Source organism: Melanotaenia boesemani, chromosome 16, assembly GCF_017639745.1.
Source record: "Melanotaenia boesemani isolate fMelBoe1 chromosome 16, fMelBoe1.pri, whole genome shotgun sequence".
Classification (NCBI taxonomy): Eukaryota; Metazoa; Chordata; class Actinopteri; order Atheriniformes; family Melanotaeniidae; genus Melanotaenia; species Melanotaenia boesemani.
Genome location: NC_055697.1, coordinates 9,054,229 through 9,079,956, shown reverse-complemented (window position 1 = coordinate 9,079,956; position 25,728 = coordinate 9,054,229). Strand labels below are relative to the sequence as shown.

The window sequence follows — 25,728 nt, the reverse complement described above, 5'->3', positions numbered from 1 at the left end:
TTGGTGGGAACCTTCCTGACAAGCTGGGGACCAAACGCTATTCAAATCTTTCTAATAGGAGAAAGCGTGTTTCCGTGGTAACCGACGGAAAAAGCCTTCTCGCCATGAAACACGGTTTGCTCATATCTCCATAGGAATACATGGGAACTGCACCAAACTTAACAGGACTCATAGTTGTTGGGTCCTTAACACATTAGAAGACCTGTTGTCATGGAAACATAGCATGTTAGCTAGCAAATTAGCATGCTAGCAAAAAATACTAACTGACTATATCAACATTTCAGATTTTCAGCTGGGTGTTTCACCATGTTAACTATGATGTTGCCAGGTTACCTACCATGCTAGGAAAAGATGTATGACACGGGTGACAGGGTCCAGGACGCTCGGACCCGATGGATGCCGCTTGCGGCTTTAATTATTATTGTCATTGCTGTTATCGTTATTATTATCACTTTATTTCTAAATAGGGGCTCCATATAACTGGTCTAAAAGTATAAGATAACTAGCAAATGTACTTACCGGGTGAAAAAACGAATGTCCACATCGGACCCAACAAATCGCTGTATCCCGAAACGTGACAGGGACATCTGCTCCAGCTGCTGCCTTAGTGGAGCGACTTCCTCTCGTAGCCTCTGGTTTTCCTCCAGCACACTGTCCACAACGGCAGGATCCGGACCCACGCAGTAGTCGTGATCGTGTGCACAACCTGGTTCCCCAGTTTCCACATTCTCTGGTTCTCTAGCTGTGCGTTCCCACACAGAAAGTCTTCTCTCACCAAGAGAAAAGTTGTTCCACGGAAATAAAACTGGAACGGCGCCGGGTCTCAGCCGCCTCCTCTTGCCTTCCTTACTCGGCTCTTTGACATCTTGCGCTGTAAAGTGTCGACTGCATACACGGGTGTGTGGAGTGATGATGAGATTATCCCTTCTGATGTTCACGATCCATCTCTTCCGTTGTTGATCATCAGAGGGAAACGTGTGGAAACTGATTGTTGAATTGTATTTAGCTGACGAGGTACACAATGGAACACAGCAGTGTTCAGCTGTCGACCTTTCACGCCGCTGAAACTTGTGTGCCTGCTTCATCTCACGTTATATATTATACCATTATAGTAATACACTCTTCTATAAACAACTATACTACCTGTTGTCTCGAATATGAACAATATCTTGTTCCTTTGTTTCCCCCAGTATTCAAATCTACAGCCACAACGTTACCCATAGCTTTAACCGGAAGCGTTTTTACTGGCGTCATGTCGTGAACCGGAAGTTAAAAAAACAGCACCGTGCATAAAGTTTTTAGCATCTCACAATATAAGCTTCAAATATATATTCTTAAAAATGATCCTGAGCAAAAACCCTTGTGGATTAATTATTACGCCTCCTCCTACACTTCTGACAGAATGACTTATATTGTTCCCATCTACAGATTTTGACAAAAAGCTGCCCGACAACTTCTTGTGCTACTTCTACTACAAGTTCTAACAACTACTGTTTCTTCTTCTAGCATGATTAAAAAAGAAAGAAAGAAAGAAAGAAAGAAAGAAAGAAAGGCTTGATCTAGAATATGGTTTCTCTGTTAGAGCTAGATACTTTTTGCAGCCTAGATATCTAATTAGCGTGAATACATCGGAAAGAAAGTAGCAGGTGAGAAATGATGGAACGAAAGTGTTACTTTTCGCCACAAGGAGGCGCTCTAACAAACCACGGAGAATAAACCTGCCGCGTATTCCCAGTGAAGAAGACTACTTCCTCTCTCTGTCGGTGACATGATTTCCTTGCGTACGCACGTGTTGTAAACAAGCGTATGTGTGCAAAAGCATGGACATTTCAGCCAAGTGGAATAATTTGCCTACATGTCCAAGTTTGAAAAATCTGACCGACGGAAAATTTGGCCTGCTAAAGGACACACAACATGCCGCTGTTCAGGATTTGACTAAAGCTCATATCGAGTCGTTTGACCAGGCTGTCACCTATGGACTTAGCAGCGTTGTTCAGGTCAGATACAATTTCTCTAAACCAAGTTTTAAACTGTGAAACAGAAATTACTCTGTTAATACTGTTATTAACCAAAACAACTTAGAGTTGTCATAAAATTAGCTTAATTTAAGTCCTCTATTAGCTATGTTTTCGTGATCAGTAATGTTGTGTTGTTAGCATGTGTTATTTGAACTTTCTTTTAAAACTACATACAGAACATGTTGCACAGAAGATAGTAGTTTAAAGCCTAATATAAATTATCATATCAAATAACTTTGGTTTTGCTGCCCATTTAGCAGCTACATTCGTAGTACGTTTATAATAGGTCTTTCTTACTTTTTATTTTTACGTTTTTTATATTTAAGCTAATATAGGCCATTTCAGTTAAAGTCACACTGAAACAAGGACAGTTTTATTTGATTCATTGGTCAGCCTGATGGTTTCTGTCGCAGTTCTTTCTGCTTTGAAGCATCAAGCAGCAGTATTCACTTTGCTGTGATATTATGTGATTCTCAGGCCATTCCTCCCTTGGAGTTCATGTTCAAAAATGAAAAGATCAGCCTTGCTTTTGTGGACGCCTCCATCCACAACCCGGTGGCTGCCAAGGGGAGCATCTGCAGGGAGATGAAGGTGTTTCCAGCAGAGTGTCGGGGAAGAAGATGTTCATATAAAGGGAAGTTGGTGGTAAGGTTCAGTCACTTTACAGTGACTGTATTAAATCCTTTAATTTCCTGACATGGTGGAACACTTTACATGCAAGGGTTGAGGTAGGACAACATGAACATGTCTCAGAAAAGTAAGGAAATGTTTGTTGTCTATTATTTATCACCTTTAATAAATTATTGGTGTTGTATTATATATATTTGGAAACCTGATTAGTCAACTTTACAACAGCATATAACTTGTACTGATTATGCTTGTGTGGAATGAGCAACACAGTTAAACATATGGCTAGTACCTTCCTAGTTTTCGAGATTTCTATCCTCCGGGATGACAGTGCTTTCAGAATTTGGGAGTGTAAAGGATGGAATGACCTTCTGTGTGTCCAGACCTTAACCTAATTAAACAATAGTAAAATCAGTTTGGTTGTGCTGTTTAAGCTAGTGTAGTGTGGGAGAGGGAAAATCATTCAATCCATCAAGCAACTCGGAACAAGACTGAACACCAACAGGAGAATATTGCAGGGGATTTTGCCTCATTTTTGGGGGGCACTACCGATGTGCTTATCTGTGTTACTCATTCAATAAATGCACAATCCTTACAAATTATACCTTGTCTTAAAGGTGACTAATCAGGCTTTCATACTAATTATAATAAAACACAAATTTCTATTATTAAAGGGGAAAAATGATCAGCCAAACACAAATTTCCTTACTTTTTATACTAAGTTTATTTAATTGATTATGTGTTTTGTGATCTTAGGCAGACATCAGCTGGTCGATCAATGGCGTTCCCAAAGGCACAGTCAAGCAGTCCCTGGGTCAAGTGCCAATTATGGTGAAGTCCAAGCTATGTAACTTGTATGGCATGTCTCCTAAAGAGCTCGTAAAACATCACGAAGAAGCAGAGGTTGGTGCAATGTTAGTTATCTGAGAAATAATTTATTTAATGCATCGCTGTTCATTAATAAGTACAGCCCCTTTAACCCTTTACAGGAGATGGGAGGTTATTTCATTGTCAATGGAATTGAGAAAGTTATCCGTATGCTGATCATGCCCAGGAGAAACTACCCCATCGCCATGTCAAGACCTAAGTGGAAGAGCAGGGGACAGGGATACACTCAGTATGGTAAATATAAAATTATAATGATGTGTGATTTCGTAATTAAAGCAGCTGCTTCAATATGAACATCAGTCTCATTCTTCTTCAGTCAGTCTGCTTAAGGCAGCTTAGGTCACCTGGTGCAGGCTTGTTTTCCATTCCTCGAGTTAGGACCAAACATGGAGAAGCTGCTTTTAGTTTTTATGCACCTTCCATTTGTAATCAGCTCCCACAGAGGTGCAGGTCAGCTGAAACTCTGGCTTATTTTAAATCACTTCTTAAAACTTGTTTTTACTGTAGCATTTAACTAATAATTTATTTTTGTATTATTTTAAAGTTCCAATCTTTGTTTAGTTTTGTTTCTATATATATATATATATAAGGAGTGGGACTTTAATGTGTTAATTATGATTAATTACAAAAATTTATTGGTTTAAAAAAAAAAAAAAATAAGGCATTTAATCGCAGTTTGAAACAAACAATGCTGAACGTTTGTCTGTGCACCATTTCCAGTACACCCATTAGAGTGACGCACAGGCCAGAGCTTGGCTAAATCAGTGTTGCTAATTAAACTACTTTGGCGATGTATTTAGTGAGTTTTCAGACCCATCTAGTGACTGTTTCAAAGAGCGACTAGCAACAAATCTAGAGACTTTTTTTCTGGTGTTACTGGAGACTTTTGGACACTGTCGTGAAAGCAGGTAACGTTTACTTCTTCTCAATGAGCAGTTCTTCCGTCCCTCCTCCGTCCATCAGCGCTCACAGCTGCGGTCAGAGCCGGAGATGTTCGCCTCTGCTCCATGACCAGACTGAAAATAAAATGCATAAAGCTGCTGCTGGCTGATCCTTGATCCCTTCTTATTAATGAAGAGTGTAGATGATAACATTTAAAAAGTTAAAAGTACTGTAATATGTTGTGGACTCCTATTTAGAAAACAGCTGGAGCTAATAGTTAAAGTACTTAAAATGAAACTTCAACATTAAGTCTGTTCATTTTAACAATTGAAATGCAATTAAATGCATTTTCCTAATATAACTAGAGCTTGAGTAAAATCCATTTATAATAAAGTGTTGCTTTTTGAGACAAATACTGTTATGCGATTAAAATGTAATTATTCAAGATTAATAATTAATAATAATTAATAATTGTCATTAATTAGATAAATTTTTAATAGTCTCACCCCTAATATATATATGAATTTATAATATAATGTGATATATCTGTTTGTACCTGGTTGCTTAGTCTGAAGCACTTTGAATTACTTTTGTCTGAAAATTGCTTTATAAATAAAGTTCGATTTTATTTTTTTATTCTCACAGGTATTAGTATGCGTTGCGTGAGGGAAGAGCACACTGCTGTCAACATGAACCTGCATTATCTGGAGAATGGGACTGTGATGTTGAACTTTATCTACCAGAAAGAGCTCTTCTTCCTTCCACTAGGCTTTGCACTAAAGGTAGTAATCAATTTAAATTAAATGAAAAATGAGTATATATAAGCGTTAATGACTTAAGCGTTTATACTAGAACATATGTTTAAAGCCAACCATAAGCATAAGTACAACTAACCTGATGTCATATGGTGTGTTCGTAATTCTTGGTTTCTGCTGTGCCTTTCAGGCCTTGGTGGACTTTACAGACTACCAGATCCACCAGGAGCTGATTAAAGGCCTGCAGGACAATGCTTTCTACAAGGCCTGTGCAGCAGAGATGCTGCGTATTGTCATGGAGGAGGGCTGCACAACTCGCAGCAGGGTGCTCAGTTACCTCGGAGAGCGCTTCAGGGTTAAGCTGAACCTACCAGAGTGGTACACAAATGAACAGTGTGCCAACTTCCTGTTAAAGTAAGCACATGGTACAGTTTTAGATCATTTGTTTTTGAAAATGGTCACCATTACATCAGTAACACCTGTTGCTTTATGGTTTAAGCAGTGTGGTGTTAAGCAGTGTGGTGTGGGAGGTTTAGATGCATTTGTGGCCTTGAATTTTATGTCAACATCATGTTTTCAGCTGTTTGTAGCTGAATGACTGTACAACATTATTGACAACAATACTGACATATATGCAGCACCATCATAAGGTACTAAAGGAATTAATAAAAACAGAGCACAACAGGAAACTCCACTGGTTACTCTGTAGATGTAAGACAGGATTTTTGATTCACAGATGTCAAAAGTGTCCCTTGGAGCCATTTTTATCTGCTCAGTTACTAAATTAGCTACTTTTGCATGCACAGTAATATTGTGGTATTAAATCAAAATATTTAGAATAAGAAATAATGGAATTATGCTAAGTATGAATATCTCCTACTGTTTTTACACTAAACACAGTTTATTAAAAACAGGTACACCTGTGGAGACAAGCAAATTAAAGCTTTCCTGTCGCACATGCACACTGTCGACATGTACGCTGGTATAAACAGATTTTTCTGTGCATTTGTGCCTTTCCTTCACATGCAAACGCAGATTTGGGGCACTGAAAATAGTATTTTAAGAAAGCATCTTCCAGGGAGAAGACTTTTGGATTTTCTGATTTCCCCCATTTTGACTATTTATCACAACATGCACCTTTAACTACTTTTTTTACATGCTAACGGCAGACGTAGCTAAGACTGTGCTAGCGCTAATCTTGCTAACAGGACTATACTGAAGGCATCAGCACACTTTATTGAGGACAATGCTACTTAAAACAACACTCAGACACAGAAGCTGGAATATCTGGGAGCAGTTATTTATTTGTGATTAGGCAACATGTCTTCAGAGATGTTTCTGTTGTCTTTGCAATTTTATGTGGAGGAGGAGGAGGAACGTGGGAGGGTAGAACTCAGTTTTGTGAATACTCGTGTTTGTGAGAATATTTTCGAGTAAACTTCTACTTCACATGAGGACAAGTGTGTGACTACGACAGTCTCAGCAGATGCAAGCTGTATCCTGCGGGCTATGTTTCTGATCATTATGACTGAAATATCATGTTTGTTTACTACTTTTGACTGGACTACAAATGTTAGCCACACACAGAAGAGCAGCTGTCTTTACTATGACTTTAAAAAAAGTGGAAAATGTATCAATCTCATCTTTTTTTTCAGAAAGTTGTTTATCAGTTTCAGATCCTCCAAATGAAATGTTGCTGTCATATGACGCGTCTTTGTGTAGAAACAAAAAACAATGTGTGTATTTTTACTGAGGAAACATCCTCAGTACAATCACCATATGTCTGTGGTTTTGTGTTCCTGCACCTGCATGCGGTGTTAGATTGTGGTAGAACAATTACAGATGTCAATACGATTGCCTTTTAGTTGGCATTTAGAAACAGACAGAAATCAAAGTGTCTGGTTTTAATGTCTCTTCTAACAAGTTCCAGGCAAATGACAAGGACAATTGTCCAAAGTAATAAGTGTGTGGCAGCGTCTGAATGGAGCTGCATTTAGTAAAATGGACTGTGATCTACTTTCTGCAGGGAGTGCATTTGCGTCCACCTGAAGTCCGACACGGAAAAATTCTACCTGCTGTGTCTAATGACCCGGAAGCTCTTCACGTATGCCAAGCAGGAGTGCATGGAGGAAAACCCAGACAGCATTATGTGTCAGGAAGTGCTCACTCCTGGTCAGCTCTACCTCATGTTTATGAAGGTAAGTTTAAAACTGGAGTCTTTAGTAGTTATTTTTTACTTTTCTTTATATGTTGCAGAAGAAACTGTAAAAGATAAATGTACAAATATTATCCCTTGTATCAGAATTGTTATTGACCTAATTTTCTTACCACTTATTGAATCTCAGTGGGATTCATGATGGAGGAAAAACTTCTCTCGTTATTTTTCTGTTTTAAATCTTAATATGATTTCTGATTTTAATACAAAAAAAACTATTTTCCCAGGAAAAGCTGACTGGATGGTTGGTGTCTGTGAAGCTGTCCTTTGACAAACGAGGACATAAATTTTCAGGAGACTGGAACACCGAAAAAATTATGAAGATGTTAGACATGGGCTCTGATGTGACCAAACCTTTTGAATATCTGCTGGCTACTGGAAACCTTCACTCCAAGACAGGTAAGACCACAAGAAGCAAACATTAAGTGTTTGAAAATCAGGTTTATGCATTTAAAAAACTGGTTTCCTGTTTCCATAGGTCTCGGCATGTTGCAGAACACAGGCTTGTGCGTCGTAGCTGACAAGCTCAACTTCATCCGTTACCTGTCCCACTTCCGCTGTGTGCACAGAGGAGCTGCATTTGCCAAGATGAGGACCACCTCCGTTCGAAAGCTGCTGCCTGAATCCTGGGGCTTCTTGTGTCCCGTCCACACTCCCGACGGAGAGCCTTGTGGACTCATGAACCACATGACAGCCATTTGTGAAATTGTGGCACAAACCTCCCTCACTACATCTCTACCTGCGCTGCTCTGTTCCCTCGGTGAGTTCTGACCCTCAGCAGTTCTCCAAACACAAGTAGGAGTCTCATTTCATATCCCCTGACACTGGGCTGATATGCTCGTACTAAGTTATTCTTGTCTCTGGTGTGTAAGGCATGACTCCAGTGGATGGGTCCCTAGGTCAGGCCTTTTCAGACTACTATCCTGTGGTCCTGGATGGGGCTGTTCTAGGATGGGTGGAGACTGGCTTGGCTCCAGCTGTAGCTGACTCACTGCGCAGGTTCAAGGTTTGTTTACCCCAATAAAATAATAAATAATATGTGCATATTTATGTAAGATAAAGCTAATATTTACGATCTGTAACTGCAGGTGTTAAAAGAGAAGAAGATCCCTTCCTGGACAGAGATTGTCCTGGTTCCTAAAACAGGAAAGGCCAGCTTATATCCAGGCCTGTACCTCTTCACAACACCTTGCCGCATGATGCGGCCTGTACAAAATGTAGCTTTTGGCAAGCAAGAGTTGATCGGCACCTTTGAACAGGTACATGTTAAAAAAATTATTTTGATAAGATGCTTGGACACAATGGTGACAGAAATAACTTGAATCTGACAAAAGTAATAATAAATAAAAATTCTATTAAATTTAACCAATGAAAGGCAGACATTGCCTTTCGAGCATGCTTCAACAGAATTATTTAACAAAACAAACTCATGAAACAGGCCTGAACAAAAATGATGGTACCCTTAAGATTTTGTTGCACAACTTTTTGAGGCAATCACTACAATCAAACGATTCCTGTAACTGTAAATGAGACTTCTGCACCTCTCAGCAGGTATTTTGGTCCACTCCTCATAAGCAAACTGCTCCAGTTGTCTCAGGTTTGAAGGGTGCCTTTTCCAGACAGCATGTTTCAGCTCCTTCCAAAGATGCTCAATAGGATTCAGGTCAGGGCTCATAAAAGCCACTTTAGAATAGTCCATTGTTTTCCTCTTAGACATTCTTGGGTGTTTTTAGCTGTGTGTTTTGGGTCATTGTCCTGTTGCAAGACCCATGACCTGCAACAGAGACCAAGTTTTCTGACACTGGCCAGCACATTTCTCTCTAGAATCCCTTGTTAGTCTTGAGATTTCATTGTACCTGCACAGATTCAAGGCACCCTGTACCAGATGCAGCAAAGCAGCCCCAGAACATAACAGAGCCTCCTCCATGTTTCACAGTAGGGACGGTGTTCTTTTCTTGATATGCTTCATTTTTCCATCTGTAAACATAGAGCTGATGCGCTTCGGCAAAACGTTCCAGTTTTGTCTCATCTGTCCACAGGACATTCTCCCAGAAGCATTGTGGTTTGTCAACACGTAGTTTGGCTTTTTATGATTTGTTTTCAACAATGGTGTCCTCCTTGTTCGACTCCCATTAAATCCACTTTGGCCCAAACAATGACAGATGGTGCGATCTGACACTGATGTTCCTTGAGCTTGGAGTTCACCTTTAATCTCTTTAGAAGTTTTTCTGGGCTCTTTTGTTACCGTTCTTATTATCCGTCTCTTTGATTTGTCATCAATTTTCCTCCTGCGGCCACGTCCAGGGAGGTTGGCTACAGTCCCATGGATCTTAAATTTCTAAATAATATGTGCAACTGTAGTCACAGGAACATCAAGCTGCTTGGAGATGGTCTTATAGCCTTTACCTTTAACATGCTTGTCTATAATTTTCTTTCTAATCTCCTGACACAACTCTTTCCTTTGCTTCCACTGGTCCATGTTGTATGTGGTACACACCATGTCACCAAACAGCACAGTGACTACCTGTAGCCTATATATAGGCCCACTGACTGATTACAAGCATGTAGACAGCTGTGATGATAATTAGTGGACGCATCTTGGGTTAACACGTCCCTTTGGTCACATTATTTTCAGTCTTTTCTAGGGGTACCATCATTTTTGTCCAGACCTGTTTCTTGAGTTTATTTTTTTTAAATAATTCTGTTGAAGCATGACTGAAAAGCAACGTCTGACTTTCATTGGTTAAATTTCATAGAATTTTTATTTATTATTACTTTTGCCAGATTCAAGTTATTTCTGTGAACATTGTGAGTTTTTCTTTGTCCATGTCTGTATGAGATTGGTTCAAGAAGCAAGTGCATAATGGAAAGCATGTTATCTCTTTTATCACAGCTGTACCTCAATGTGGGGATCCTGGAGCATGAGATTGAAGCAGGCATTACCACACACCAGGAGCTGTTCCCTCACAGTATGCTCAGTGTGGTGGCCAACTTCATCCCTTATTCAGACCACAACCAGAGTCCAAGAAACATGTACCAGTGTCAGATGGGTAAGTCAGAGGCCGCAATTAAAGTCCTTGCACAAAATGTGCAGATCAATGTCAGAGGTAGCTGATAAATAGGATTTACTTTGATTATTTCTAAATTATTTGCGTTGGTGGACACCTGAACTTGCTGAGCAGATTCACTCCCAGGCACATCCCTGTGCAGCAAATGTTTCTATAGAAACGTAGAAAAAAAATTAAAGGTGAAACATCAAACTACCATGCTACTGATGTCACAAATTGTGTAATTGCGTTAACATTTATCTTTACCGGAAAATGTTGCTGCTACTTAACAGTTATTGGAAAACAAAGAAACTGCACATCTGTTCTTGTTTGTTTTATTAAACTATTTAGATATTTGTTAAAGGGAGTCCTGTTGGAGTGAACTGTCACAAGAAATATTACTCGAATTATTCTTGCTGGTATCTGGAAATGCTGAGCACAGGATGGGAGGCAGTTCCTTTCACTATGACTTCAACTTTTGTCTGCTTTCTTTAGAGTGCATTTGGCTTTGAGCACTTAGCATTAACCCTTTAAACTCCCCCATCTTGCCGGCTCTCCTGAGGACCATCGCTTTTATATTGTCAACAATTTCTCAGAAACGGTAGTGTACAGTGTTGGGGTAGTTACTCTAAAAAAAGTAATTAGTTACTAGTTACTCATTACTCATTACTTCTGTAAACTGTAATGAAATTACTCGTTACTGCATTTGAAAGTAACTTAACTACTTATTACTTTAGCATTTCTTAATTCACCGTGTAGACATGGACAAACATCATAGCTGAATCATCACTTCCTTTCTGGGTAGTGTTTACTGTATATTGTAAACAAAATGGCTTTAAAACCACAAGAACAACATCCCTGTCTGTGGGAAGAAATGAGCACACTTGTCTCATAATCATTATTTCTAGTATTTTTCTAAAACTGGGCGATTCAGTAGTCGACAGGGGGAGCATGTCTCCTACAATGAACCCTGCAACTAGCTTGTTAATTTCTATCTGTGTTACCGGCTGCTGCGCTCCAGGAAATGTTGAAAACAGCTTAGCTAGTTCAGGCGGGTCGGCTGCTGAAGGACTCCTTCCACTGACCGACGGGCAGGATCTTTCACCACAAGTTTGGACTGAACTGAAATGTAAATGTTGCCACTGACCAAAAGCCTGTATCTCCAATTCCCCAGCTTAATTTTAGAATAGAATAGACGTTTATCGTCATTGTAACATGTAACATATACAACGAAATTAAGAGTGCCCAAGAGTCAAAGTGCAAAAAACTAACTAATCTTCCACGCAGTCGACCTTATACTTATCTTGTACATCTTGCATGTAAACAGCAGTAATATTTATTGTACTGTGTAATTTTTCTTTCTCTTGGCACACAATCAGCTACTTCATGCAAATCTATCTCTATGGCAACATGCCCAGGCAAGCACACACGCACCACTTAAAACAGATCAGAACTTTACACATAGGAAAACACGGCTCGATTCACGCAGAAAAACACGTTACTGTAGTCCAGTATAGTAATTTCATGACCAATATTTTAAGTTTAACGCGCTACTTCGTCACTCAAAAAAGTAATATCGTTACTCGCAACACTGGTAGCGTATAACTCTGTGGGTTGAATTGTGATTGATAGCTTACCTTAGATGATCTATGGGAGTTTCCCAAACACTTATATCCTGTCATGGAGGTTTGCAATCCAGCTGCAAGATATAGTGTTTATTCTGGGGCTCTGAATGGTCAATCCACAATGAGTGGTCCATGATAACACCATTATTAATCAAAATTTGATCATAAAAAAGATCGTCTCAAAATGATAATGAAACCTCTTCCTGTCAAATCTTTGACCTATTAGATAGCTTAAGTTCTTGTGAGTTCTCTGGTGTTTGGCAATTTATGACCAAAAAATCTGGATTTATCGATCATCGCTCTTGGATTAACGACACTGCACATTTAGTGAAGACTTCAAGTGACCCCTGCCTGAAAGAAAACATCTGACAGGACTGCGGGTAGCGGAACAAAGCTAGTTGCCGGCAAGTAAACTAGCCAGCCTGCTAACAGCTGAACGCGCTGCCGTACCAGGCAATATGGGTCCGAAGAGGAGAAAGACTGTGTCAGCTGATGAGGCTAACATTATAAGAACGCTGGACTCTCTCACAGCAGAAAAATCTTCTAGTCAGATAAGCTACCCTAAATATTTTATTGTAAATAATACAGAAAACTACAATACGAATGAAGTGGCTGATTGTTTTAATAAATTCTTTGTAAGTATTGGGCCAGAATTGGCAGAAACCATCCCTGATGCAGGACAAGGTAATCCCTGTCTGGTTGATAGTAACCTAAGTTCTATGTATCTCACTGCAGTGGATGAAAAAGAAGTAATTGAAACAGTTCTAAAATGTAAGAATAAAACTTCTGTAGATTGTGATGGTGTTGATATGACTGTTGTTAAGAAAGTTATCAATGGACTGTCAAAACCACTCACATATATCTGTAATTTATCATTTCAGTGTGGAATATTCCCTAATAAAATAAAATTAGCCTAAGTAATCCCACTGTATAAATCTGGGAATAAACACCAATTTACAAACTATAGTTTCACTACTTTCTCAATTCTACAAAATTCTAGAAAAACTTTTTATAATTAGACTGGATAAATTCATAGAAAAATATAAAATACTTCATGAAAATCAATATGGATTCAGGTCAAATAGAATAACATCAATGGCAATTATAGATTATATAGAAGATATAACAAATTCACTAGATAGAAGATTATTTTTTGATTTGAAGAAAGCATTTGACACAATTATTCATGATATTTTGTTGTATAAATTAGAGAGATATGGGATTAGAGGTAAGGTACTTGACTGGATCAAGAGTTATCTGACAGAAAGGAAACAGTTTGTCAAGCTTGGGGACGTCTGCTCCACTAGTTTGGACATTTCTTGTGGTGTCCCACAGGGGGCAGTCTTGGGCCCCAAATTGTTTTTTTCTTTATATAAATGATTTGTGTAAGGTAACAAATGTGTTAAAGCTGCTCTTATTTGCAGATGATACCAGTGCTTTTTGTTCTAGCAGTGATCTCCAGTTGTTAATAAAGGAGATAAACAGAATTAAAAAAAATGAAATTATGGTTTGATAGAAATAAATTATCATTTAATTTGACGAAAACCAAAATAATGGTGTTTGGAAATGATCAAACAAATTTGCAGACTGAAATTATGTTGGATGGGGTAGAGATTAAAAGAGTGAATGAAATAAAATTTTTAGGGTTGACAATAGATGAACAAATTAGTTAAAAACAACACGTTAGACATATCCACAGTAAAGTTTCAAGAAGTTTAGCAGTATTAAATAAAGCAAAACAGAATCTAGATCATAAATCACTACATACTCTTTATTGCTCGTTAGTTCTTCCATATTTTAATTACTGTACAGAAGTTTGGGGTAATAATTACAAAACAATAATACATCCACTATTTGTTCTCCAAAAGAAAGCCGTAAGGATCATCCATGGGGTAGGTTACAGGGACCAATTCATTATTTTTGCAGTCAAAATGATTAAAATTGAAAGACATTATTAATTTACAGACTATACAAATTTTATTTAAGGCAAAACACAAATTACTACCTGCAAATATTCAAGGACTGTTTACAGAAAGGGAAGGGAGTTATCTTTTGAGAGGGAAATTTAATTATAAGGTCAAAAGGGTGAAAACAAGGAGGAGAGGTTTCTGTATTTCTGTTTGTAAAATTGTGGAATAAGTTGAATGTGGAGCTCAAGGAATGTCCACATTTAAAACAATTAAAAAAATGTTTAAAGATATTACTTTCACACAATATATGAATGAAGAAGCTTCTTTTTGAAATATGTATTTTTTGTGTTGGTTTAAAATGAAATATCTAAATAAAATACTTGCAATGGTTGAACAATATGAAATCATTTAAATGTGTACTATGATGTAGGACTGTGAAGTTCAGATGGAAAATTAACAGGAAGTGGAAAATATTATTTTAACTTTGGAGAAGGGGTGGGATTTAATAGGTTTTAGTTCTTCCTGCCCCTTTTCGAGCATGATCTTGGTTTCATTTTTCTTTTTTGTATTTGGAATTTTCATGGCTGTACATGTGGTTTTGTATGTGCTCGAAATAAACTAACTTACTTACTTACTTATTACTAAACTAAACGTAATATCTAATCTTTCAAAGCTAGTATTTTTCTCCTGAAATCCAAGACCAGAGAGAGTGATATGCAGAAGAGAAAAGGGTTGGTCTGTTATTTATCTACTGTGCTAATCGTCAGAAATTCAGTTTTTTTTTTGTTTTTTGTTTTTCTTTTGTTTTTTGGTTGGCCTTTATGATGCTATATCTATTAATACACTCATTTTACATAATTTTGACCTTATAATAAAAAAATATAATGTCTGTATGCTGACTGCTTACAAGGGTTACATTTAATAAACCAGGTGGAACAAAAACAGCAAAGAATGGCTTGGAGTTTTAAGGCAAGGCAAATTTATTTGTATAGCACATTTCATGTACAAGACAATTCAAAGTGCTTTACATAAAACATAAAACCATTACAGCAAGGTTCAGGGAAAGAAAAAAAAATAAAGAAAAACAAAGATTAAAAAAGATAAAATTGATTACATAAAAACAGCAAGAAAAAGCTCAGATAACGAAATAAAGTTAAGATGTCAGCGTAAAAGAACCAAATGCAGATTATTTCTAAAAGAAATCTGAAATGCAGCAGAGAACAGGTGGGTCTTCAACCTTGATTTAAATAAACTAAGTGTTTCAGCTGATTTGAGGCTTTCTGGGAGTTTGTTCCAGACATGTGGAGCATAGAAGCTGAATACAGCTTCTCCATGTCTGGTTTTGACTCTGGGAACTGATAAGAAACTGGACCCAGATGACCTGAGGGTTCTGGTAGGTTCATACTGGGTCAAGAGGTCACTGATGTATTTTGGTCCTAAACCATTCAGAGCTTTATAGACCAGCAGTAGAACTTTAAAATCTATTCTCTGACGAACAGGCAGCCAGTGTAAAGACCTCAGAGCTGGACTGATGTGGTCCACTCTCTTAGTCTTAGTGAGGACTCGAGCAGCAGAGTTCTGAATAAGCTGCAGGTGTCTAATTGATTTTTTAGGTAGACCTGCGAAGACACTGTTACAATAATCGAGCCGACTAAAGATGAACGCATGGACTAGTTTTTCCAGGTCCTGCTGAGACATCAGATCTTTTACCCTTGATATGTTCTTAAGGTGATAGTAGACTGACTTTGTAATTCCCCTAATGTGTTTCTCAAAGTTAAGGTCCGAGTCCATCAGTACACCCAGATTTCTGGCCTGATTGGTGGTTTTTAAGTTGTATAGACTGAAGCTCTGTGGTGACACTTAATCGTTTCTCTTTGACTCCAAAAACCATCACATCAGTTTTGTTTTTGTTTAACTGGAGAAAGTTCAGCCACATCCAGTCATTAATCTCCTCAATGCATTTCCCAAGAGCCTGTATGGGGCCTCGATATCCTGGTGACATTGTAATATATATCTGTGTGTCATCTGCGTAGCTATGGTAACTAATTTTGTTTTTCTTTATAATCTGTGCCAGTGGGAGCATGTAGATGTTAAACAGAAGAGGCCCCAGAGTGGAACCTTGGGGAACTCCACATGTAATTCTTGTCTTCTCAGATGTAAAATTACCTATTGATATAAAGTACTTTTTATTCTCTAAATAAGATTTAAACCAGTGTAGTGCAGTACCAGAGAGACCCACCCAGTTCTCTAGTCTTTTAAGTAATATATTGTGGTCAACTGTATCAAATGCAGCACTGAGGGCCAGTAAGACAAAGATTGACATTTTTCCATTGTCTTTGTTCAAACATATGTCATTAATGACTTTGGTCAGAGAAGTCTCAGTGCTATGGTACTGTCTAAAACCTGACTGGAAGACATTATAGCAGTTTTTTTTGTGTTCAAAATACATTTAGTTGATGAAAAACAGCTTTTTCAATTATCTTACTTAGAAATGGAAGATTTGAGATCGGCCTGTAGTTGCTCATTTGTGTCTTGTCTAGATTGTCCCTTTTTAGCAGAGGTTTAATTACAGCTGTTTTTAGAAGTTCTGGGAAGACACCCAAAATTAAAGATAAGTTAACAATCTGTAACAGATCTGGTTCCAGAGTTCTTGAGACCTTTTTGAAAAGGCCTGTGGGCAGGATGTCCAAGCAGCAAGAGGAGGAGTTTAACTCACTTATGATATAGCCTAGATCTTTGCTGCTAATGGGACTAAACTCTGTCATGGTGTTTAAGCTGGTTTTCAATCGACACAGTATATTTATTGAACCTGTTGCTGCTGATGAACCAACTGTTTGTCTGATATTCTGGATTTTTTCTTTGAAGAATTTGGCGAACTCATTGCAGGCCTTGGTGGAATAAAGTTCAGGTGCTATTGACACAGGAGGGTTTGTTAACCTGTCAACAATAGCAAATAAGACCCGAGCATTAACGTCATAACGTAATAATGTCAGAGAAATAGGACTTTCTTGCATTCCTCAGTTGTAGATTATAAGAGTGAAGTTTCTCTTTATACATGTCATAATGAACATGTAGATTTGTTTTTCTCCATCTACGCTCAGCTTTCCGACACTTTTTCCATTTTTCACCAATGTGGAATTTCTCCATGGAGACCTTTTCCTCCCAGAGACAACTTTCACCTTAATAGGAGCAACAGCATCCATAATACTTAACATTTTAGCATTACAACTAGTGACAAGCTCATTGGCTGAACCCTCTGATAGGGCAGGTGTTGAAGAGAAGATCTGGTTTAACATCCCAGTCATGTTTTCAGCTATACACCGTTTTGTGATGACCTCTGTTGAGACATTTGTGTGAACAGGAATCGTACTCTCAAAGAAAACACAGTAATGATCAGACAGGCCCACATCACACACAGTAATTTTAGAAAAGTTCAAACCCTTCGAGATCAGTAAATCTAGAGTGTGTCCTTTAGTGTGTGTGGCCCCTGTTATATGCTGAGTCAGCCCAAAGTTGTCCAGATTGTTACTCAGGTCTTTAGTCCCCTTATCCTGAGGGTTGTATACATGGATGTTAAAATTACCAACAATAATTACACAGTCAAAGTCTACACAGATTAATGCCAGAAGTTCACTAAACTCATCATGAAATCCTGCGCAGTACCCTGGTGGGTGGTATATATTCAGAAACATTGATCTATTTTTAGCTTTTAGCTGAAGAGCCACATATTCAAAATAAGTAAAATTTCCAAAAGATAACTGCTTACATTGAAATGATTCATTGAGTAGAACTGCAACCCCACCTCCTCTCCTGTTCAGTCTGACCTCACTGATAAAACTAAAGTTGGGAGGGGTTAACTCTATCAGAGCAGCTGCGTTGTTATCTTGGTTTAACCAAGCTTGTTAAAAACATAAAATCAAGGTTGTGTTAAGTGATAAGATCATTAATTAAAAATGTTTTCCTTGCTAATGACCTAACATTTAATAAAGCTAACTTAATGGGTTTGGAATTGTTTACCCTATGTTTGGGGGCACGCTGTGGCTCACAGGGTATGTTAACACTACTCAGAAACCTTTTAGAAAGCAGCTCTCTGTGTTCTGACTGAGCTGCATTTCTCCTTCTGTTGCCAAACAGTACAGATATTTTTAAACCTTCTAATAAACAGGGATCCAGCTTGTCCTGGGAAAAATTTTGACTGCCATTATCCATGCAGCCTGGACCCTCCACACATCATACATTCAAAACATGAAGCTGGCATGGTGGTATAGGAGGGGCTGGGTGCCCTCCCTTTAGCTGCTCTAGTGGGGGGTTTATGGGGGACAGAAACATATTGGCCTGAGGGGTAGTTTAAGGGTTAAAACATGTCTATAATCTATGGCTCTAATTACTAAATTTAAATCCTTTCATTACAGTTTTGGTTTTCTCTAACAACTATTTGACTTTTAAAGCCATGAAACATGTTAATATAGATTTAACCTTCTTCTTTTTCCAGGTAAGCAGACTATGGGTTTCCCTCTGCACTCATTTATGGATCGCTCTGATAACAAGCTGTACCGGCTCCAGACCCCACAGAGCCCACTGGTCAGGCCCTACATGTACGACTACTACAACCTGGACAATTATCCCAGCGGTACAAATGCTGTTGTGGCCGTCATATCCTACACAGGCTACGACATGGAGGATGCCATGGTGAATATAGTACAGCAGCGTTGCTTAACTTTCCTTTAAGAAGTGAAATGCTGACACTGTTTGACCTTTTTAGATTGTGAACAAGTCCTCATGGGAGAGAGGCTTTGCTCATGGGAGCATCTACAAGACAGAGTTAGTGGATCTGCAAGAGAAGGTGAGAGGAGACGATAGCGTGGTGTTTGGGACCAAGTCTGGAGACCCAAAAATAAATGATAAACTGGATGCTGATGGACTGCCTCATATTGGATCCACTCTTCAGTACGGAGACCCCTACTACTGCTACATCAGCCTCAACACAGGCCAAACCTTTGTCACCTATTACAAGTAAGTGTCCACATTTTTGTTATGTGATACTGCAATTTTCCACGAAATTGACCTCAGCAAGCAGATTACTTTTTCTTCTTGTGCTTGCAGGAACCAGGAGGCCTGTGTTGTTGACAACATAAAGATCTGCAGCAACGACACCGGTACAGGTCGTTTTAAACGTATCTGTATCACCATGCGAGTACCACGAAACCCTACAATTGGGGACAAGTTTGCCAGCCGCCACGGTCAGAAGGGCATTCTGAGTCGCCTGTGGCCAGCGGAGGACATGCCGTTCACAGAGAGTGGAATGACTCCAGACATCCTGTTCAACCCCCATGGCTTTCCCTCTCGCATGACAATCGGGATGCTCATCGAGAGCATGGCTGGTAAGGCGGGCGCCCTGCACGGCCTGAGCCACGACGCTACACCCTTCACCTTCTCTGAGGAGAACTCTGCGCTTGAGTACTTTGGGGAACTGCTTCGGGCAGGTGGCTACAACTACTACGGCACAGAGCGGCTCTACAGTGGCCTGAGTGGTCAGGAGCTAGAGGCGGACATCTTCATTGGCGTCGTCTACTACCAGAGACTACGTCACATGGTCTCTGACAAATTTCAAGTGAGGACCACAGGAGCACGGGACAAGGTGACAAACCAGCCTGTCGGAGGAAGGAACATCCAGGGAGGCATCCGCTTTGGGGAGATGGAGCGTGATGCCCTGCTGGCCCACGGCTCTTCGTTCTTGCTGCATGATCGCCTCTTTAACTGCTCGGACCGCTCAGTGGCTCAGGTGTGCGTTGACTGCGGCAGCCTACTCTCCCCACTGTTGGAGAAACCTCCACCCTATTGGTCGGCCATGCGCCACCGAAAAATTGTCTGCACCCTTTGTGGCAAGAGTGACTCCATTGACTCGGTGTCCATTCCTTATGTTTTCCGCTACTTTGTAGCTGAGCTCGCGGCCATGAACATCAAAGTGAAATTAGAAGTAAAGTGAAGTTTGCAGGATAAGAAAAGACGTGTCTGGTGTAAGAGTAGCATCAAGTTTCTCTTTATGCTATTGTATAAATGAATCCTTTTGGAGCTGGTAGTTTTTCTGCTTAACAAAAATCAATGTTTAGAGCACTGATCAAAGTACAATAAATTTAATTCTTGTTTTTTAAACCTTCAAGTAAAGTACAAGCTCAGTGCTTAAAAGCATATTACAGTATTTTAAAAAAAATGGAATTATATTAAGTATAATCTGTTTGATTTGTCAAAATAAACATTTATTATCTTTATTTTCTTTGAATTTGTTGGAAACATGGAATTAATGAGGTGACAGAAGAAATTTGGGCAGAATTTGGAAAAGACTACTGTGGTGCAGTGAGAATCCAAATAGTGACAGTAAGCTGCTGAGTGGGTTTGCATTACTGAAATTGAAGATGTTTAATATTCTACAAAAACTTCTTTAGCTGCATCATCTAAACTAAGTAATCTCATCACATGCAGACTATATATTTCTATGTTGATATAAAATCACAATCAAAATTCATAATTAAATAAAGCATCAAAGTGAAACTTGTCACAGACTCATCCCTCTTCAGGTTTATCCACATGAACTGGATAATCAATCATCTCAAAGTTGCCACAGCATGGATCTTTGTGGATAAAAGGAAGCACTGAATGTCATTTTTAGAGACTTTGAACAACTCATGTCACGACTGCTGCCCGGATACTTCCTGATCATTTTATCTGGTAAGAAGGCTCCTCACTCGGTCCTCGACCGAACCGAGCATCCTACCTGCAGACAAGGTCAGAAATGGAGAATCTGAGAGCAGTTCTAACGGGAGCTTGTTGAAACATAATGTAAAAATGACTTTTCAAGACTTAAAAATCAATATTAAATTGAATTTACTAGGGAACAGTGGGCTCTCTAGAGATGGGTAAAATGCAGAGCTGAGTTTCCCAATTGTGATGAAGTAAAAAAGATGGCAAGTTTTTGTGCTTTTCATTTATTTTTTACTCTTGTATTTTGTGATTGACAAGTGGAATTTTAGTTACAGCTAATCAAAGATGTATGCAATGATGTGGAGCAACACAGAAAAAAAACAATCTGGTCCAACCTGATGCAGTGTTTGTGTTCATGTTTGCAAAAACTGCTGATATTTTTAGGTGGACATGAAAATTTCTTATTCAGCCTCATGAGTTGCAGCTGGTTCCTTCATCAGAATTCATCCCTGATTTTTATTCTGAGGGCGTTCTGACCTCCGTCGCTGTTAATAAGTACTTCACATAGCCCTGATTAAAATAACAGAATAAAAAAGATATCCCTGTTATAACCGTAGTTTCAAAAACTTAATGTATAATCATTTATGCCTTAAGTTTCATAATTAAGCTGTGAAATTCACAATATTTCTATTGAAATCAAAAAGATTTTAAGGAAATTTGTAAATTTTAAGTCAATTTTAAATCTTCATAAATTTAAAATGACTAAAATTATTTAAAATGAGACACCTTTTCCCTTTACCCAGCTGTCTTCATGAAAGCTGTGCTAAAACAGTTGGCAGGTCCAGCACAGTAGGGATAGTATAGTCTGGTTGCACTGAACCATCTAACACAGCACTGTGTGCATTTTTAATCCACACTGTGGCTTGCACCCCGGCATTAAAGCCCCCTTGGATATCTGTGTCCAGAGAGTCTCCCACCATAACACAGTCCTGTGGTTCCACCTCTAGCAAGTTGAAGCAAAACGTGAAAATGGAGAGGCATGGTTTTTGCTCTGCATGATCTCCTCCAATTACAATGGCATCAAAGAACTCCTCACATTGGACTGCCTCCACTTTCTCCCTCTGAGTCCGAGTTTCCCCATTGGTCAGCAGCAGCAGCTTGTATCTGCTGCGCAGTTGTTTCAGGAGGGTGCGTACTTCAGGAGACAGGCAGAGTACATCCAGTCGACTATTCTTCCACATGTAATAGCACTGATCTGCCAAAGAGGGTGTGGAGCAACTGCCAACAGTCTCCATGATACTTTCCTCCCAGTGACGCACACGGACTTCATCCACTGATAGGCCGGATGAGGAGTCAAAACACTCATGTAAAAGCTTCTGCTTGAATTTGTCACAAATGCTGCGGATGGTGGTCTCATCGAGGCCCAGTGTGGTCTTCAACAGTTCGCTGGTCTGTAACATTCACACAGGAGATAACCTTGTGAAATTTAAATATTTATAACCAGTTCAGGAATCAAAAGTGAGTACATTTTTAACTTTAAAGGTCTGTTTTATCAATGTAATGATGCAAATCTGTACTATCAAGTTATTTATTATCATGCAGCATGGTCTAAGTTACATGGAGAACGTCTCCATGTAAGGATAATCTATTACCACTGTCTACATTTTATGAAAAGCATGTAAAGGTCATTTATTCACTAGATGCAATGACTGTGCCAAATCAATTAGTCCCTAATAGTTCAGAGAACTCTTTTTATACAGGGTCGTTTTGCTCCTACTAAATGAGTAGAAATTATATCAACAGGACTGTAGCTACCTGTGACATACAGTACCTATACCCTCTTGACTACCAGGAAAAAAATACTGTCCTATCACATTTTTTTTGTTACCAAAAGGTACCAAAGCCCCACCCCTTCACATTTGGTATCATTGAAAAGCCCTAAACGTCCTCTGTAGATAGCAAAAGGAGTTAACTCAGTAGAATGCAGTGGGTGGGAGATATTGACAAATTTACAAGTTTACAAATGTCCCCCACAGAGGACAAATTTGAACTACTGGTAGTCAGGAGGATACAGTGTTTGGTCCAGATTATACCACAATAAAGGCTTTTAAAGGTATTTTCTCCTTTAATGAACACAGTTCCCATAATCCTCAGAAAGTTTTAAATAATTTGATCTGAATGTATTTTAAACCTACCAATTGTGCATATTTTCCATGTTTACAAGTTTTTGTAATGTCTGTTTCCAATTAAGAATTTGTATGTTTGAACTGATCACATACAGTTAGATTATAGACTGTAACCCTCATCCTATGAATGCTGCTATTCTGATGGGGGGGCTAAATAAAGGCTGTGAGAAAAGACTTTTAAGAACATGGTTGTAATTGCTGTAGTACCAAAACAAAGAAAGGTACATTTCCTCCAACAGTTTTAAAAATAGGGCCGTCAGAGGTGTATTTGCGTGTGTATATATATATATATATAGTTTCACACAGGCGGAGAGAGATTTAAGTCTCTTTTATGCAACGAATACCATAATAAAAACAAAAAGTTAAAACCATAATAAAAACAAAAATATGCGAAATAGCGATAATTTCTAACATATACACATGACCCCTTCCGGGCTCCGTAGTAACACAATTAAAACAATAAAAGAGAAGTAAGGACCTACAGCAACGGTAGTTTAACATTAATGGATATGAGAATTACACCCATTAATTAAATAAATTACAAGTCTAATTTGGTTGTTATTACAAGTAACGTCAATTTAACCTCCTTTAAAATGAGCTCCTAAACTAGCCCAACATCCGGAACATGGATAAGGTAGAATATCTAGTCTTATTTACCTTTTGAATTGCCACTATACCAGCTCCACTCGTATCAATGAGTGTGTTATCAAGATCAAAGAAAATAGCTTTCACAGCTTTGCCCTCCATTCCGATGCACGCTGTCATTGAATGAAAGAGTGGAGAAAACATAAAGAAAGAAAAAAAAAAAAAAAAAAAAAAAACACGTTTCCGGAAGTACTGAAAAGAGCAGTGCTTGATGGGATTTGTAGTTATATCTTCAGACACGTAAACTTTTCCGTATGTCCTCTAGATGGCGTAATTAAATCAACAAACAAACTGTATTTTGGCGGTAGTTTGTCAGATTAGAAACTAGGTCTGTCTCATAGACTCCATAGCAGATACACATTTAAGCTGCCCACTTAATATGATTAAGTTTTACAAAGCTTATCCATGAAATGTGTTCCCTATAGTGCACACTTTTTATTGTAGATTTTTCTCATTAGATCTTTAAACAATTTAAAAGATAGTAAATAAAAATAATAATAATAATAATAACAATAATAATAAAAATACAAAATAAAACAAAACAATTGTCTAAAAACAACAAAACAAAAAACTGATGTACCCCAGAAAGCACCCACCATTTGCCTTATTTCCCCATTATTACACCTTCATATATCACATTTCTTTCCAGCTTTTCTCTGGAAAGAAATGTGAGCTAGTTGCCAGTGGCGAGCTAGTCTTTTATGCATGGGGTGGCCAGAAAGTGGTCAAGACTTTATCAGGAAATTATTGTGTTCCTCTCACTAGCACACTCACACACTCATATACACTGCTTTGATAACTGTGGTCACATTAGAGAGACAATGGAAAAAACACATTTACATTAATAATCTGGATCACCAAGTGGAACTATCTACAAAAAGTTAAAAAAAGATCCATAGAAAAGTAAACTGGTTGTTTTGGGGCACAGTGTGTGCTGCTTCTGCCCCTAGGAGTTGTGGTTTACGGTTTGATGGTGGTTATTAGGCTGAATCCTTGTATCCAGATCCTTGTGTCAACTTCCAATCTGGAACTAGCTTTCGGGCTGCTAATACTGGAGCTAGGGTCTGTTCATATATATGTATATATATATATATATATATATATATATATATATAAAGTTAGAAATATCTTCCTTTCTTTTTATTTCTTCCTATACAAAACCAGTCAGGTTACAAGATACATTTCTTCATATTTTCATGCCATAGCTTACTTCAAAATCAACTAGCAGCACTGTGAGCCTCCTGTTTAAATTAAATTGGTTCATGTAACTCTCTTAGTTAGTGCTAAGTACTGTGGATACTGAGGTACTGTCTGAGTATCATATAGTTTATTTTCAGCTCCAATGTGAAAATCCAGATTAACTGAATTGATGTATCCCTAAATACACTAATTGAAAACAATATATCCACACTATCTGAAAAATTAATTTTGTTGCTATTATATAACTAAATTAGCACTGCTATGTGGCTTTATGCTAACATCAGATAATAGTCTTACATAACTTTAGTCGTTCGTTGTACTTGCACAGGGACAAAATCCCCCCTAGAAATGTGCAGTCAAGAGTACATATTTTTAAAAGGAAACTAGTGTAGTGATACTGGTGAGCCATACAGGTCTGAAAAGACATTTTTGTCCTCCAGTGACTTATCTGTCATCTTAGGTGTCCCTTCGGGTGTCCAATGAGATTTCAAAGGTGGGCAGTGCCACCCTGGCCACCTTTTTAGCTCTGCTCCTGGGGGACATCACTCAAAGCTTATTATTACCCACAAAATAATTTCTTGATAAGTGATGATGATGATAATAAAACCGAGCAGGAAATATTTTCACTTCTCTAAATAAATGCCTTTACGTGACTCCTGACCATGCATATTGCCAATTTAAACACATATTCCGTGACACACAGTCTTTCAAAAATAAAAACATACCACAGTTCTTATGCAACCTGTCCTTTAACTCGCTTAACTGGCAAAGGGCCAGAGGTTCACACGCAACACTGTGCAGGCTTGTTGCACTACCATGCTAAAACTAATCACACATCACAACAAGCCTTTCTCACATTACATACATTGTATTGTAATTGCAGTACAGGTGCTTTTGTCAAGAAAAAAATGTAATAAAAAAAAAATAATTTCAAGAACTTTGGCCCAAGCCTGCCAAAGATAAAGTCATGAAATGGTGTGAGTGTGCTTTTATCAGAGCACCTGTTGTTTGCATGTGAGGGATGTTTAAAT

General features: G+C 38.5%; 2 protein-coding genes across 2 annotated transcripts; one reads left to right on the top strand and one right to left on the bottom strand.

Moving 5' to 3' along the window:
* The first annotated feature begins 1,753 nt into the window (after nucleotides 1–1,753).
* Nucleotides 1,754–20,741, top strand: polr1b (RNA polymerase I subunit B). Its single transcript, XM_042010462.1, has 15 exons — nucleotides 1,754–1,997; nucleotides 2,496–2,663; nucleotides 3,402–3,548; nucleotides 3,635–3,767; nucleotides 5,061–5,197; nucleotides 5,361–5,584; nucleotides 7,197–7,368; nucleotides 7,613–7,784; nucleotides 7,864–8,145; nucleotides 8,258–8,391; nucleotides 8,474–8,644; nucleotides 10,279–10,435; nucleotides 18,460–18,656; nucleotides 18,730–18,980; nucleotides 19,071–20,741. The coding sequence occupies exons 1-15, from the start codon at nucleotides 1,821–1,823 to the stop codon at nucleotides 19,951–19,953; spliced, it is 3,405 nt and encodes a 1,134-aa protein (XP_041866396.1). The 5' UTR covers nucleotides 1,754–1,820; the 3' UTR covers nucleotides 19,954–20,741.
* Nucleotides 20,742–20,820: 79 nt separating this feature from the next.
* On the bottom strand, nucleotides 20,821–23,658 carry LOC121655694 (N-acetylneuraminic acid phosphatase). The gene is made up of 2 exons (XM_042010497.1): nucleotides 23,510–23,658; nucleotides 20,821–22,117 (listed from the first exon to the last, which is right to left on the bottom strand). The coding sequence occupies exons 1-2, from the start codon at nucleotides 23,639–23,641 to the stop codon at nucleotides 21,476–21,478; spliced, it is 774 nt and encodes a 257-aa protein (XP_041866431.1). The 5' UTR covers nucleotides 23,642–23,658; the 3' UTR covers nucleotides 20,821–21,475.
* Nucleotides 23,659–25,728: the final 2,070 nt, after the last annotated feature.

Excerpts from the sequence above, each read along its gene's own strand:
- LOC121655694 (XM_042010497.1), bottom strand. The coding sequence starts at position 23,641 with ATGTTTTCTCCACTCTTTCATTCAATGACAGCGTGCATCGGAATGGAG. Across the intron at positions 22,118-23,509 it reads GTATAGTGGCAATTCAAAAG|ACCAGCGAACTGTTGAAGAC; the intron begins GTAAATAAGACT and ends TGAATGTTACAG.
- polr1b (XM_042010462.1), top strand. The coding sequence starts at position 1,821 with ATGGACATTTCAGCCAAGTGGAATAATTTGCCTACATGTCCAAGTTTG. Across the intron at positions 5,585-7,196 it reads TGTGCCAACTTCCTGTTAAA|GGAGTGCATTTGCGTCCACC; the intron begins GTAAGCACATGG and ends TACTTTCTGCAG. Across the intron at positions 7,369-7,612 it reads TCTACCTCATGTTTATGAAG|GAAAAGCTGACTGGATGGTT; the intron begins GTAAGTTTAAAA and ends CTATTTTCCCAG.